This window comes from Quercus lobata, chromosome 2 (assembly GCF_001633185.2).
Source record: "Quercus lobata isolate SW786 chromosome 2, ValleyOak3.0 Primary Assembly, whole genome shotgun sequence".
Classification (NCBI taxonomy): Eukaryota; Viridiplantae; Streptophyta; class Magnoliopsida; order Fagales; family Fagaceae; genus Quercus; species Quercus lobata.
This window is the reverse complement of record NC_044905.1, coordinates 72,966,834-72,981,372: the sequence shown is the minus strand read 5'-3', so window position 1 is coordinate 72,981,372 and position 14,539 is coordinate 72,966,834. Positions and strand designations below refer to the sequence as shown.

General features: G+C 35.2%; 2 protein-coding genes across 2 annotated transcripts; one reads left to right on the top strand and one right to left on the bottom strand.

The window, feature by feature from the left end:
• Nucleotides 1-5,354: 5,354 nt before the first annotated feature.
• On the bottom strand, nucleotides 5,355-11,975 carry LOC115970259 (probable carboxylesterase 11). Its single transcript, XM_031089920.1, has 3 exons — nucleotides 11,907-11,975; nucleotides 10,666-10,757; nucleotides 5,355-5,883 (listed from the first exon to the last, which is right to left on the bottom strand). Exons 1-3 carry the CDS (start codon nucleotides 11,973-11,975, stop codon nucleotides 5,355-5,357), a joined length of 690 nt encoding a protein of 229 aa, XP_030945780.1.
• Nucleotides 11,976-12,553: 578 nt separating this feature from the next.
• Nucleotides 12,554-14,217, top strand: LOC115970250 (uncharacterized mitochondrial protein AtMg00810-like). The gene is made up of 2 exons (XM_031089915.1): nucleotides 12,554-12,558; nucleotides 13,098-14,217. The coding sequence occupies exons 1-2, from the start codon at nucleotides 12,554-12,556 to the stop codon at nucleotides 14,215-14,217; spliced, it is 1,125 nt and encodes a 374-aa protein (XP_030945775.1).
• Nucleotides 14,218-14,539: the final 322 nt, after the last annotated feature.

Here is a 14,539-nt window from a genome sequence, read left to right as displayed (position 1 = left end):
TTCACATCCAAGCTACCCAGAGAAACATAACCCAATCCCCATTTCGGCAAACCCACACCCACCTTGCCCGATCCACACCCACCCGATCTTGCGCCGCCTAAAGCACCACCGAGATCGCACCCATGACCCACCCATGCCTGATCTCTCTCTTTCTCGATCTACCTCTCCCTTTCCCTCACTTGTCGATCACTCTCTCTTCCTCCTTCTTTTCGTTTGACCGAGTTTTTGAATTGTGGAAATGTTTTGTTTTGATTTTTGTTTTGTTTTTGTTTGTTTTAAGTTTATATATTGAAATTTTCTATTATAAAATTTGTTTGGTAGCTGAGAAAATTGGTGAGAAAATGTGAGAAACTAGTAGGAAAATAGCATTTTCAGAATGCAACCAAACACATGAAAACATTTTCTAGAACAATTTTCATAATGCAGCCAAACACTTGAAAATATTTTCCTTTCCCGAAAATATTTTACACCTGAAAATATTTTACACTCAGAAAATATTTTACATTCAACCAAACGCAGCCTAAGTCACCGAACCCTGAAAATATCGAAGTTGACACGGCGCGCAACCCTGAAAATTTTATTGTAGATTAAAAAAAAAAGTAGCAATGGTTTTCGTATCAAAATTTCGTGTTCCTCCGAAACCAAGAAGAAGAAGAAAAAGGAAGGTTAAGGCATCAGCTTCACAATCATCATCTGTCGAACCTCACTGAAATTAACTTCTCTTTTTTGCAGCTTATAAGTTCTTGAATCTTAATTTGTATTATCATGAGCAATGTCTAATACATAATCTAGAAATGTTTTAACCTCAGTTTGCCAACATACATAAAAATAAAAATCTAAATATTTAATCCTAAATGTTTAAAACCTAACATTATGTTTAATTGGTTGACACAATCTTTTTTATAAATAAACTCTTTAAATTTGGCCTCTATCAATTATGATAAGATTCACAAAATTTACTTTATGGAGTTCATTAAAACTTAATTTTGACTTATTATTATGCTTAAATTAATTTATCCATAATCATAGTTAATTATAGGTATATATATTCATATATTAACAAACGAATCTAAATATAAGAAAATTGAGCATAAATTTTAGTTATTTAAAAGTAAATTGAGAAAATAAAATAATTGTAAAAATATTGGAAGAGATGGATGGGACTAGCCATCTTTAAAATTAAAATTAAAAAAAAAAAAAAAAAAGAGTTAAAAGTCCTAGAAGCGTCTTCAGACGTACCGCTCCTATTCCCAACAATGTCATATCTCCTCCCTGTCAGAAAGATGCCTGAATAAGCTCATCAATGCAGATACCTGTTCGCTAGCCCCAACATCCAGGATCTTTATTATTGATCTTATCCTGACACCCATTGCAAAGTTATCCGGAAGAAGATGTATATCCAGCCACGCCACTATGTTCCTCGATTGTTTTTAAAAAATTATATAGCAACCAATCATAAAGTGATTTATGTTTTTAATTTTATGTTTACATGTGACTTACAAGAAAATGTTAATATGTTAATAGGAAATTACAAAAACAAACAGAATTGGTTTTGTGAGCGAGATGAGGCTTTTTTTATTTTATTTTTTTTTATATGAGGAGAGGGGGCAAGGCCAATTTAAAATATGTTGCATGAATTTTCTTTTTCGTTTTTCTTATTTCTTTTTGGCCCCCACCCCCAAGAAAAGAGAAACCATCACTTCTATTTGTCCGATGCCCCATGAATGTAAGACCTTACATTACATGTGTAACTAACTATTTTTTAGCCATAAAGCATCGTTCCAATTAAGTTGACGATTATTCTCTATGTTACAGGGATATATCTTTGAATGAAGATAATCGACAAGATGAATCAGTGCATCCTTAGAAGTAATTGGTAACGAAGGTAGAATCCTAGACACAAAGACTCATCAGACTAGTCACTAGTGGGAACTTGTGAAAGAAGCTTCTTCGAATCTCTTGGAATAGCTAGCTTTGAGAAATTGTTCTTTGCCCAACACTCTCAGCATGCTATTAAAGCCATTGGGTATAATAGTTTAGATTATTGGAATTCTTCGGTTAAAACACTGAGTTCCTTTAGGTTAATCTGAAAGCGTTTTCATAGACCTCAAGAATGAAGGATTTAGTGATTTAGAAAGCTAATTGAATTTTGTATTAATATTTGTGTTCAAGCCAAAAAATAAAAATAAAATAAAAAATAAACAACCATTTTATCTATATGTATATATATCATGATCAGTAAAATTGTAAATTGATAAAAAGATTTAGAGTGCGTTTGGATTGGGCGTTTTCTGCCCAATCCTGCGTTTGCGTTTTTCCATTTTGCTTTTTTTTTTTCTTTTTTTTTTTTCACGCGTTTTGGGTGTTGCGGTTACTGTTCAATGAACAGTAGCCGCAAACTTTGACTTTTCAAAATTTTTTGGACCAATCACAACACATCGTGTACTGTTTACGGACCCACAATTTTCACTTTTCAGCAACTTTTTCATTAAAAATGGGTCCCACGATACTATTCACACATTTAAAAATTATTTCGCTACAGTGTTTTTCAGTTTTCAGTTTCAGTTTTCAGTTTTCAGCTGTATCCAAACGCACCCTTAGTGTAGCAATAATCTGGCACGTTACCTTGTTTGCCTAGTGTTGACACATGTTAATGCACATTGTTTGGTCCTCAATTTTGTTATTAATAATTTTATAAGTGCTATAAATGTGAACAAGATTAGCCATTGGCCATCATAAGAAAATGTTATATAGAATTCTGCTCTTAGAACTTTTTAGACTGTCATTCAGGTTTGCCAATATTTTCTGTTGTGATGAATATGACATCCTATGAAGGAATTGTTTGGGGAATGAGATAACTTTTGTTTTTATAGATTTTATGCGTGTTGATACTGCTGTCAAATAGTTGGAGAATGAAACAGTTTGGAAAATAGAAGAACACTAGACTCTTTTGTTTTGAGATTAACCTAGCTAGACTAATGATAGCAATGGGAGGATGCTAGAAGTTTAACGTGGGTTTACTCTCCTTTTTTTGTCCCATTTAGACTGAATCAATTTTTGGGTCTATAAAGAACTGGAACTTTAATGGGATTTTAGTCTCTCACACCATCATCTATCAAGGTTTAGTATTTTATGTGTTGACTTTATGAAGCATATTTTATGACAGGCAGATTGCACTGGCAACAATGAAAATTGTAACTACATGCACTTCTCAATGTGGTATATCATATGTATAGTCTACAGAGTCAAGAGAAGCTTCATCTTAACACAGTGACTACCATGCCAACATGTGCAGCTGTGCCTGTCTGATGTTAAGAAAGTTAAAAAATTAGAAAAATTGGTTAGCAGATTTTGTTTACAGAACATAATTAGTAGGCGTGAGTATATGTGAGAGTGAGAATTCCAAGAATAGGCTTATATGACATACTACATGTTAGGAAAGAAATCAGAGATCCATTTTTGGATTTTAATCTAATTATGCAGATGACTCTTATGCAAACATTTACATTTTTGAACATATCATACTTGATTGCACAACCTTCTTGCAAGAACTCATCTTTTATATAATTAAGTAAATATACTTTGCAATTGGCATTCTATGTAAAACAAAAAACAAAAAAACTAAGACTTTGCCTCGACAATGCATGTCCAGATGATGACAATAAATGTAATAACAAGAGTGATAAGAAATGGCAGTATTGACAAGCACATTTTATAACCACATCAATTTTCAAAGAAGGTGATTGGGGAAAAGAAAAAGACTAATAGCATCAATTCATAGTGAGACCACAGAACTTGTAGCAACATACCTACCTCAGAAATATTTCAGGCGCATTAACCACAAACATGGCCCTCATAACTACACTGTCATCAGAAAAAGTTTGATACCATTTTTGAATTAGCTAATACATTAGTCTTGATAAATTCCCTAAATGCGAAGGCCTAGCTTATTTATTGTCGAGTTGAAGTTTATACAGAAAAAACAAGAGAAATAAATTATGTGGCTCAAAAGAAAATTTTACTTGGATACATTCAAAAAGCAGGAAACATTAAACATAACCGAGAAATGTATTTCTGAGCCAAGATGCCATTAGGTCGTTGAAATTGCAGTAATGCAATTCTCATGCCTGCCACTATAAGAAAGTAGGAAATCCCAATATTGATTCCAAGCTATCTCCCCGGTTCTTATTATGCGATGCCGGCCTCTATATCTGATTTACTTTTTTCTTGTTGTCAGATTATTTCTATTCTGGCCAAAGGTAGGGCAGAATAGATTGCAATACCAGCTATGTGCCAAAGATGATCAAGCAGTTGATTAGCACAAGGCACTGATGACCTGATAGGCCCAGAGCCATAGCCTAAAAGGTCACCATACGAACTCTTTCCCTCAAGTGCTTCCGGTATTGGGGGCATATAAGCCAAACTGGCTTCACTGCATTGTACATGACCAAGAAACAGAGGCACTTCCATCTCTTGTAAGAGAATCTTTTGTATCTTCACTTAAAGTTTATGCCTCGTATAGTTCCAGAGCCATCCAAGAAGTGGAGGAACCAGAAAGTGGAACTGCTTAATTAAAGCCCCGAGGACTCAATTTACAGTGCAATTGCATATTTATAATTGAAATGGGAATTCTCATCTCCCTCCCAAGTAGATAGCATACAAGGAGAAAAGAATAAAATTGTCGTAGTAGGAGAAGAGCATATAGAGCAAAACAAGGTGCACTAAGAAATATACATCCATTGTTCATAGGTAAAATCATACTACTTTGAAGTTCACTACTAATCTACCTCCCAAATCCTTATTATTAGCCTAGGTGGTGTCACTGCCTGCTTGCTTTGATTCTAAATGGAAAGTCTTTTTCATTCCGAATTACCTAAGGTCCCATAAAATGCTCACAAGGAAAAGGTGGAGAATTGGGATTGGACATATATGTAAAATGGGTTCCATCCAGTGATGGTTTCAACCCACAGCAAGAGAGACAGCACTTCATTGAATAAAACTCTATTATAAAGTGATAGTACATCAGAATACACAGAAATTTTTTGACAAGAAGGTCCAAATATTGCTCTCATTACTCGAACAAAGGTAAATGCATCTTACAGGCTCGACTAAATCCTACTCTCAGGTTCTCTATCTTACAAAAAGAACAAAACAGGACAATGAATAAATATGGAACTGACAAGCCCCCCAACAGCTTAATGAACCAGATATACTAAGCGAACATAATTTAATCCCCAGGCAATGGCAGTGAAGTATTGACTCTTGCTCATCTTCTAATGGAAAACAAACAAAGAGAAATGATTGTCCTTTTGCAATGTCATCTGATTTTTTTTTATCCTACTTAATAAGAAAATTCATGACCTCGAAGTGAGATGAATTTCTTGAATGACCCAGATGGCAATATCCTCTGCACTGGCCTGAGCCTGTGGAGTCTTTAGAAGCGTGTCAAGGGTTGCAAATTCATGAACTGTATCTTTATAATCAAGAACAGGAGCATCTACATTAACCTTCCGTAGCTCCTCTGAGTAAGCAATGGCCCGATCTCTCATCCAATCATGTTCTGCCACCACTGTCAATGTTGGGGGCATGAGTTTTAAAGGAGGCCCATGATCTGAGATAAGGGGGTTGGCAGTTTGGTGGTCCAGACTGAACTCTTCCTCGGGTAAGAATAGTTTCCATGCAAATATGCACATAAACTTGTCATAGAAGTAGGAGTTTGCCAACTTTAGCTCAGAATGCGTAGGGACACTTCCAAAGAAGAATGGGTACATCAGGACCTGTGCCACAACTTTAACGGGATACAGCAGCTTGCCTGCCTCAACAGCTTTTCGAGCTACATAGTCTGCAATATTTGCACCACAGCTCAATCCAAGTAGAACACATCTGTTTCAATGAAATGAAAAAAGTTAAAGATTTGATGAATAACATTGCAAGTTCTTTTGAAAAGGTTAGTAACTTTCTAGATGATTTAGAGGGGTCAATTTTTAAAATCTTTTGTGTGTTTGTGTGTGTGTATATTAGCATTAAAAGCTAATTTTTGTGAATGTTACCTTATATGCCATACCCAACGCTACCAACATATCAGGTGTACAGAATATCAAAAAAGGCCTACTTGTCCAGGAGCAAAACTACCAAATTCACCATACCATATGTATTTAATGTACATCTTAAGATTATTTTTCCCATAAGCAAAAGCAGCACATGGTCAAAGGGGTCCAAAACCACAAAAAAGTGCAGTTTGACCAATAGTTCCATCCAAATATCCAGTTTTACTTATAGAAGATACGGCAACAAAATGCAACTTTTTTTTTTTTTTGATAAGTGCACCACCATGCAACTCTAGAACGACATCCAAAATTTTTTTTACAGTTTAAATGTTGGCAGCTTGGTGCACATGAAAAGACCAACAATGAACCAAAATTGCCCTAAATAGCCAACATGCTCGAGGAAGAAAGATTGAGCAAATGAAAGTGAATTGTATTATACCTTTAAACAAGTCACAAGGAAGCCTGAAATATACCACCTTACTCTTTTTCTATTCCTTTTTCCTTCTACAGGTTTTGACCCCAAGGGGAGGGGGGTACCACTACCAAGTACCAACTTACTAATTTGAAGTTACAAGACATGCGTAAAATAATCTTGATAAATGCTCAATCCGTTGACATGGTCTTTTTCTGTTAGTAGTTGCCAGAAATTTTCTATTTTGATTAAGCTGTGTTTGTCTATCTCCTGCCTATTCAGTATCTAATCAACAGTAATACAACAGCAACAACAACAACAACAATCAAGCCTTAGTCCTACAATCTTGGGGTTAGCTATGGATAATCAACAAACTAATCAGGGTTGACCACATGTATTCTTTTCCTCCATTCTATTTTATCCGAACAATCAAGCCTTAGTCCCACAATCTTGGGGTTAGCTATGGATCATCAACAAACTAATCAGGGTTGGCCATGTATTCTTTCCCTCCATTCTATTTTATCCGAAGTCCTACTCTCTATTACCTCCCTGATTGACATGTGCCTTTTTTACTACTACTAATGTTATTTAGGACTTTCTCTATCTTTTTTTTTCATTCCCTTAACTAGAATCAACTGACTCTTCCTCACTGGTACATTAATCACTCTCATCTGCACATGAACAAACTATCTCAAGCGATTCTCCCTTATACAAAATTCAAGTATGTTTTGCGGCTGTATTCTTCAACTTTACCGTTTATGATTAAGACAAGAAAGCAGTAACTTCCAAAAAGTCAAAATCATCTTATATCTAAAAAAGGCAAGAATATCTCTTCTTCTTTTTTATGTTTTTAATAATAAAAGTTATTTTGCATTCACTACATGGTTCCAGGGGCGGCTTAATGCATTGAGGGGCCTAAGGCGAAAAAAGAATTGAGACCTTTTATATATTTAAAAATGACTTTAAAAAAAAAAATCTAAATATTGCTTAAACTCTATTCTCTTGTTAGATGCAAAATTACTAATTAATATGAACCACCTAGAATTTTTTTTTAGAATGTCTGTAGACGCAAAAAATTTGATAAAACATTTCACACCTGTTGATGTGGTAGACTAATAATGGTAAGGAAAAAAGTGACGTTAGTGGTGGACTTAGATGAGAATTAGGCTGTGTTTGGTTCAGTGTAAAATATTTTTCGGGTGTAAAATATTTTCGGGAAAGGAAAATATTTTCTGGTGTTTGGTTGCATTTTAAAAATTATATTAGAAAACCATTTTCAATGTTTGGTATCATTCTAAAAATACTATTTTCCTACAAATTTTTCACATTTTCTCAGCATCCAAACAAATTTTATTACAAAAATTTCAATATAAACACTTTAAAGAAACAGAAATCAGCTCAAAACAATTCATTGAACTTCATACAAATTTGGTTAAACTGAGAGAGGGAGGAAGAGAGAGTGATCGAAAACTTCAGGAAAAGAGAGACGACGACGAGATTGAGACGATGAGATCATTGGTGCGATGAGTTCGAGACGACGAGATTGGCGGTGTCAATGAGCTTTGGGTCGAGAACGAGAACGAGATCGGTAACGATGGCGCCGATGAGCTTTGGGTCGAGAATGAGAACAAGAATGACGGCGCTGATGATCTCAGCGGGACGATCTCGGCGGCGCGAACTCGACGGCGCGATCTCGCCAGCACGTCTAGGGTGGGGCGCAATCTAGCTCACTCTCTCTACTCTCTTCTCCCTCTCTCTCTCTCTCTCTCTCTCTCTCTCTCTGCGCGTCTGTGAGCCTGGAAATGATTTGAAGGTAAAACAGAACCTACATTCATTTTCCGAGTCAAAGGCCTTAATTTTACGGTCAAAGTAAATGATTTTCTGGAAAACTCTATTTCCATGCACAACCAAACAGACGAAAAGATGTAAAAGGATTTCCGAAAATCGTTTGAAGCCAAAACAAACGCAGCTTTAGTAAAAATTTGCCAACTCAATTGTTGTGAAAAATCTTGTGAAATTTTTTGTGTATTACTCTTTTTTTTTAGAAGTGCTAAATTCATAATATTTTCACAACAAATTCTAAGTGTTAAGTTGTTACTAATTCTAATTTGAACCCACCATTGAAATTATTTTTTTAACCACCAATAATAGCCAGTAACATCCTGCTACTTAGAATTTATTGTGAAAATACTTTTTTTGATAAGTATTATTGTGAAAATATTTTAAACATAGAATTTCTAATTCGTAAAAAAATACTATTTTATTTATTGACTAATATTTGGGTCTAATTAATAATATTAAAATGAATAAAATAACTCTATTAGTTAAAATTAGGGGGCCTTTTTTTTAGCCGGGGTCTTACCCAACTGCCTCGCTTGCTTATATATATATGCTAGAGCCGGTTGTGCGTGGTTCAATGCAAGTATTACAAATTGTACGGGAAAACTTTTACATATGATTTTTAATAAATCCATGCAATGCACAGCTATAGTACTAATATATGATAAAAGGAGTTCAACATCAATGATCTTCGATATGCTTTAAGCTTAATTCACCCTATCCGAAAAAGAGGGAGATGTTAGGGCATCCTGAATCAAGGGGAGTATAAACAAGTTTCACTTCTTAGCGTCAATACTAATGAGACAAAGTTGAAATTCCATAATTACTATATTTGAAACTCAAGGACGGAATTACGTGCATTCAAAAAACTGAAGAACCATAGAAAAGACTTACAAGGACAATTTCCCTACAGAAAACCATCTATAGAATATCCTGATGTCATGGCCACTTTCACAAGAACCTTGAACATAAGAAGATAATGGATTTCGGTGTAAATTATGTTGTACTTCTATGATGGAATAATACGCATCATTATGCTTAGTTTAAGAAAATAACCTCATCAAACTAATTGTGGATTACAAACTCAATTCTATAACAACTAAAATGATATCTCAAATATATCAGTGGCCTTAATGAATATTTTTCCCAAAAAAAAAAAAAAGAAGACGTGAGTTTTTCATGTACATGATTTATTCAACTAAATAAGCAATTGCTTGTTCTCCTTTTATCTTCACAATAATTCATGCAAAAGGCACAAGAAGGCATGACATAACATTATCCTCTGTAAATTGCTTTCAACAAACCATGACGCATCAGTCATGAGTATAACAAAAGGTAGCTATAGTGCTTTCTTACCAATCCTAAGTGCCTGGTTTCCTTCTTATTAGGACAAGGGCATCCCCAGCCCAAAGTTAGAATAGAAAGCAGCAAAAATGTATTTATCTGACAAAATAGTTAGAAACCTGGAATAATGGCTCCTAAAAGGTGCCTCAAACTATGAATCTTTTTCTCCATATTCTGCCTTGGTCAACCATTCCTTTTGCAATTCTTTCATGCTTTACCATTTGCAAATTAAACTGAATTTGTTAGTATATGAACCCCCAAACTTATTAAAAACCAAACTTATAAAATTAGAAGCAAATAAAAGCCTGCACTAAACTCAAACTGTGCTAATTCCCACAAGTGCATGGTGGCCTATGCCAATGACAGACTGACAAACCAGCTCACCAAGTAATAGACCCAAACGAGACATCTCCACCACATACAATCTTGAGAACAATGTCACAAACACTAAACCTCAGATGCATCACCTTTCTCTAAATGGTTAGGTTTCCTAATTTAATCACTGGCATGACATGTCAATGGTTTTCTTCCTTTAAAAAACCAAAGCAACCCTTGTTAACAATTTTATAATAGAATCCAATCATCGACACATTCACATAAACTCCATTCTAAACTTGCAATATATGCAAGCACACTCAAAACCATTTTAACTCCTAGACTGTACAACTATAAGATTTCAGACTTAGAACCTATGTTCAGCAAACCATTGATCTGTATTTTTGAACCCCAGCATTGTAGCTCAGAATTACATTTCTAACTTTATAGTAGCAATGTCAACATACCATATTATGAAGAGCACATCAATAAATATGAATTAAAATCCCATTTAAATTCTATCATCTTTTGCAGCATATAACATGAAATTCACCAATCATATCAATTTTCTAAACAATGCAGCATCCAATTCCAAATGCAATAACCATATAAAATTGCCAAATGAGATCAAAATTGTAACCTTGATGGATCTCTGTGCACTGCCACCTCCTCCTTAGCCTTTTCTTTAATTTCATTGGTGGATCTGACATAGTGTTGGAAGTAGCCCAACTCCCATGGAAAAAATTCTCCAAAGTTGACTCTTCAACTCGGAATGGGAGATCAACCTTACACTTTCCAAGCTACAACAAATAAGTCAGATTTTAAGTTTATAGACATTGAGCATTTAATTAGAGGATCACAAAGGAGATCAATGGAATATAACAACAATATGCATGCTTACCCCCACACACACATATATGTAAATAACATAGTGAAGTTATAGTTAATGGAAATTCAAAAAGAAAATAATTCACATAATGTGAAAAGAAAGCCAATAAATATACAATTAATCTATTTCTACGTATACAATGGGCATGAAGCTGTGTGATGAACTTGATGTAATGAGTGCAAGATTTTGGTGGGGCTAGATTGGAAATGAGAGGAAGATTCATTGGAAGAGCTAGAGTAAGCTGACTCAACCTAAGAAGGAGGGAGGTATGCATTTTCAGGATTTAAGGACCTTCAACATAGCTATGATGGCTAAGCAAGGGTAGAGATTAATGCAAGAACGGGGGTCTCTTCTATACCAGCGTTTCAAAGCCAGATATTTCCCATGGTGCAACTTTCTGGATGCATACGGACTCACCAAATAGCTTTTATGTCTGGAAGAGCATAATGACGTCAAAACCAATATTAAATAAAGGCAAGGCTGCTGTTGGAGGGTTGGGGATGGCTCATCCTTTAGGATTCTATTAGATAAGTGGATTCCTAATCATCCAACAAAGAAGGTGATCCATCTGCTAGGTGAGGAAGAATGGGAATGGCGGGCATCAGATTTTATAAATATTGGAGGTGTGAGTTCATTACTTCGAGCTTTCATAGAGATGATGCATAGGATATCCTACGCATACCATTAAGCCACAGGCCTATCTTGGACACTATTGTATGGTTGCATAATAAGAATAGAAGGTACTCGGTTAAATCCATTGTCATGAAATCCATCTCTTCCAATATATATATATATATATATATATATATATATAAGCATTCAAAAAAAAAATTATTTCAATGATTTTCTAGTTTTTTATTTTTCTTGGATGTCAAGAAAAATTTCACAAAAGAAAAATAAATAAATAAATAATTAAAATGCATTAAATATGCAAAAACATATAAGTCAAAAGGATAATTTTGAAAAACAAACACAAGAAAGAAAGATTGCTGTCAATGACCTTAGTATTCGTCGGCTCCACAGGGACTGTAGAAGGCTTGGCTCTCATTTTGTTTCAAACCTTCTTAGCTTTCATTTTATTTTGAACCCCCTTAGCTTTCATTTTGTCTAGAACCCTCTTAGCTTTCATTTTGTTTCGAACCCCTTAGCTTTTGTTTTGTTTCGACCTCCCTTAGCTTTCATTTCGTTTCAATTTTGATTAGTAACTGGATTTCCTTGTTGGGTATAGACTATAGAGCTTGATGGTTTGCTTGGGTTTGAAAAATTGAGTTTTTTTTTTTGGGAATGGCCTGCATGTATTTGAGAGTCCAAGAGAGTGAGAGACTTGGAGAAGAAGAAATGGAAGTTTGAAATAAGTGGGGTAGGGGTATGGAGTATTTACTTAATGGGAGTACCTCTCTCTCCTTCCCTATTCAATGTCTACTCTTCTATTTCTATTTTTATGTCTGTGAGTAAGTATATAAATAAAAGTATATGAATAAAAGTATATGAACAGAACAATTTCTGTGTTTAGGAAAAAAAAAAATTGTTTTACCTTTGATTAGTGACTGGATTTTCTTGTTAGGTATAGACTATAGAGCTTGATGGTTTGCTTGGGTTTGAAAAATGAAGTTTTTTTTGGGAATGGCCTGTGTGTATTTGAGAGTCCAAAAGAGTGAGAGACTTGGACAAGAAGAAATGAAAGTTTGAAATAAGTGGGGTAAGAGTATGGAGTATTTATGGGAGTACCCCTCTCTCCTTTCCCTATTCAATGTTTGTTCGTCTATTTCTATTTTTATGTTTGTGAATAAGTATATGAATAGAAGTATATAAATAGAAGTATAGAAGTATATGAATAGAAATATAGAAGTATATGTCTGTGAGAAGAAAAAATGTAAGTTTGAAATAAACTGTACAACCACAAGATTTCAGATTTTAAACCTATGTTCGGCAAACCATTGATCTACATTTTTGAACCCCAACATTGTAGCTCAGAATTACACTCCTAACTTTATTGTAGCAATGTCAACATACCATATTATGAAGAGCACATCAATAAATATGAATTAAAATCTCATCTAAATTCTATCATCTTTTGCAGCATATAACATGAAATTTACACATATTAATTTTCTAAACAATGCAGCATCCAATTTCAAATGCAATAACTGAAGAACATAAGGTAGCAGAGGATGAAGCCATTTCTGGCTCCAAGGGCCTGATTTGAGAGGTTTAGCTCTCAGTTGCTTCATCTTGGTTTTGTTGCCTCTAGTGCTGATGGGAATTTGTTCATTTATAATCATGATTCTCATTTGGTCTGCCTCTTACTTTATGTGGATGATATCATAGTTACTGGCAATCATGCTGCCTTTCTAACATCTCTTCTTGTTGTTTTGGGTACTGATTTTGATCTAAAGGACTTAGGCAGATTGCATTACTTCTTGGGGCTTCAAATAGACTATACACCTAGTGGTCTCTTTGTTCATCAGACTAAGTATACTTTGGATTTGCTGAATAAGTTTTCCATGTCTGGCTGCAAGCCTTGCAAGACTCCTTGTTCTCCTAATGCTCATCTTCTTGCCAATGATAGTCCTTTGTTGCATGATCCTACCTTTTATAGAAGCCTGGTGGGTGCTTTACAATATCTTACTTTCACCAGACCTGACATATCCTTTGCAGTTCAACAAGCTTGTCAATTCATGAGTAGTCCTACCTCCAATCATCTTCAGGCTGCTAAGAGGATTTTGAGGTATTTACAGGGTTCTATTCATCAAGGTTTGGCCTTTACACCTGGTCCATTGACCCTCTCTGCCTACAGTGATGCGGACTGGGCTGGTGATCCTATGGATAAGAAGTCCATCTCTGGTATTTTAGTATTTCTTGGTCATTCTCCAATCACCTGGTCTGCCAAGAAGCAATCTACAGTCTCTCGCTCTTCCACTGAGGCTGAGTACAGAGCTCTAGCGTCTTGTGCTGCTGAGCTTTGCTGGATTAGGATGCTTCTCAAGGATTTTGGTGTTTTTCTGTCTGATCCACCTGTTTTGTGGTGTGATAATGTCTCAGCCCTTGCAATTGCTTCTAATCCTGTCTTTCACGCTCGTACCAAGCATATAGAAGTGGACTTCCATTTTGTTCGTGAGAGGGTTCTAAGACATGATCTTCTGGTTAAGTTTGTTGCCTCTCAAGATCAATTGGCTGATATTTTGACTAAGGGTTTGGCTTCTCCTCGTTTTCAGTGGCTGACTTCCAAACTCATGTGGAAATTTCCCATGAGCTTGAGGGGGGATGAAGAACATAAGGTAGCAGAGGATGAAGCCATTTCTGGTGATGAAGACGAAGAACCTTTAGATGCTATCAAACTTGCAAAAGGCAAGATGAAAACGGTGTCGTAGTGAGAAGAAGTCATACGCACCGTATTACTAAAACTCAATGCAAAACGCAGTGTTTGATTAAGTCAGTCAGTTAGGCTTAATGCAGTTATATTCAAATATGTTAATGGTGGTTAATTAGTTATAACAACCTCCATGATTTACGCTTTCTCTCACTCTCTCTCTGATTATGTATATAAGCTTAGCACAGCTCAGTGATGTGTGTTGGGGATTATATTTTCAGAAATAATAGAATTCTAGAACTCTCTTTTCTTCTTTTTCTCTCAATTACTCTTTCTCTGTTTTCTTTATTTCTCCGTTCAATAACCATATAAAATTGCACAAT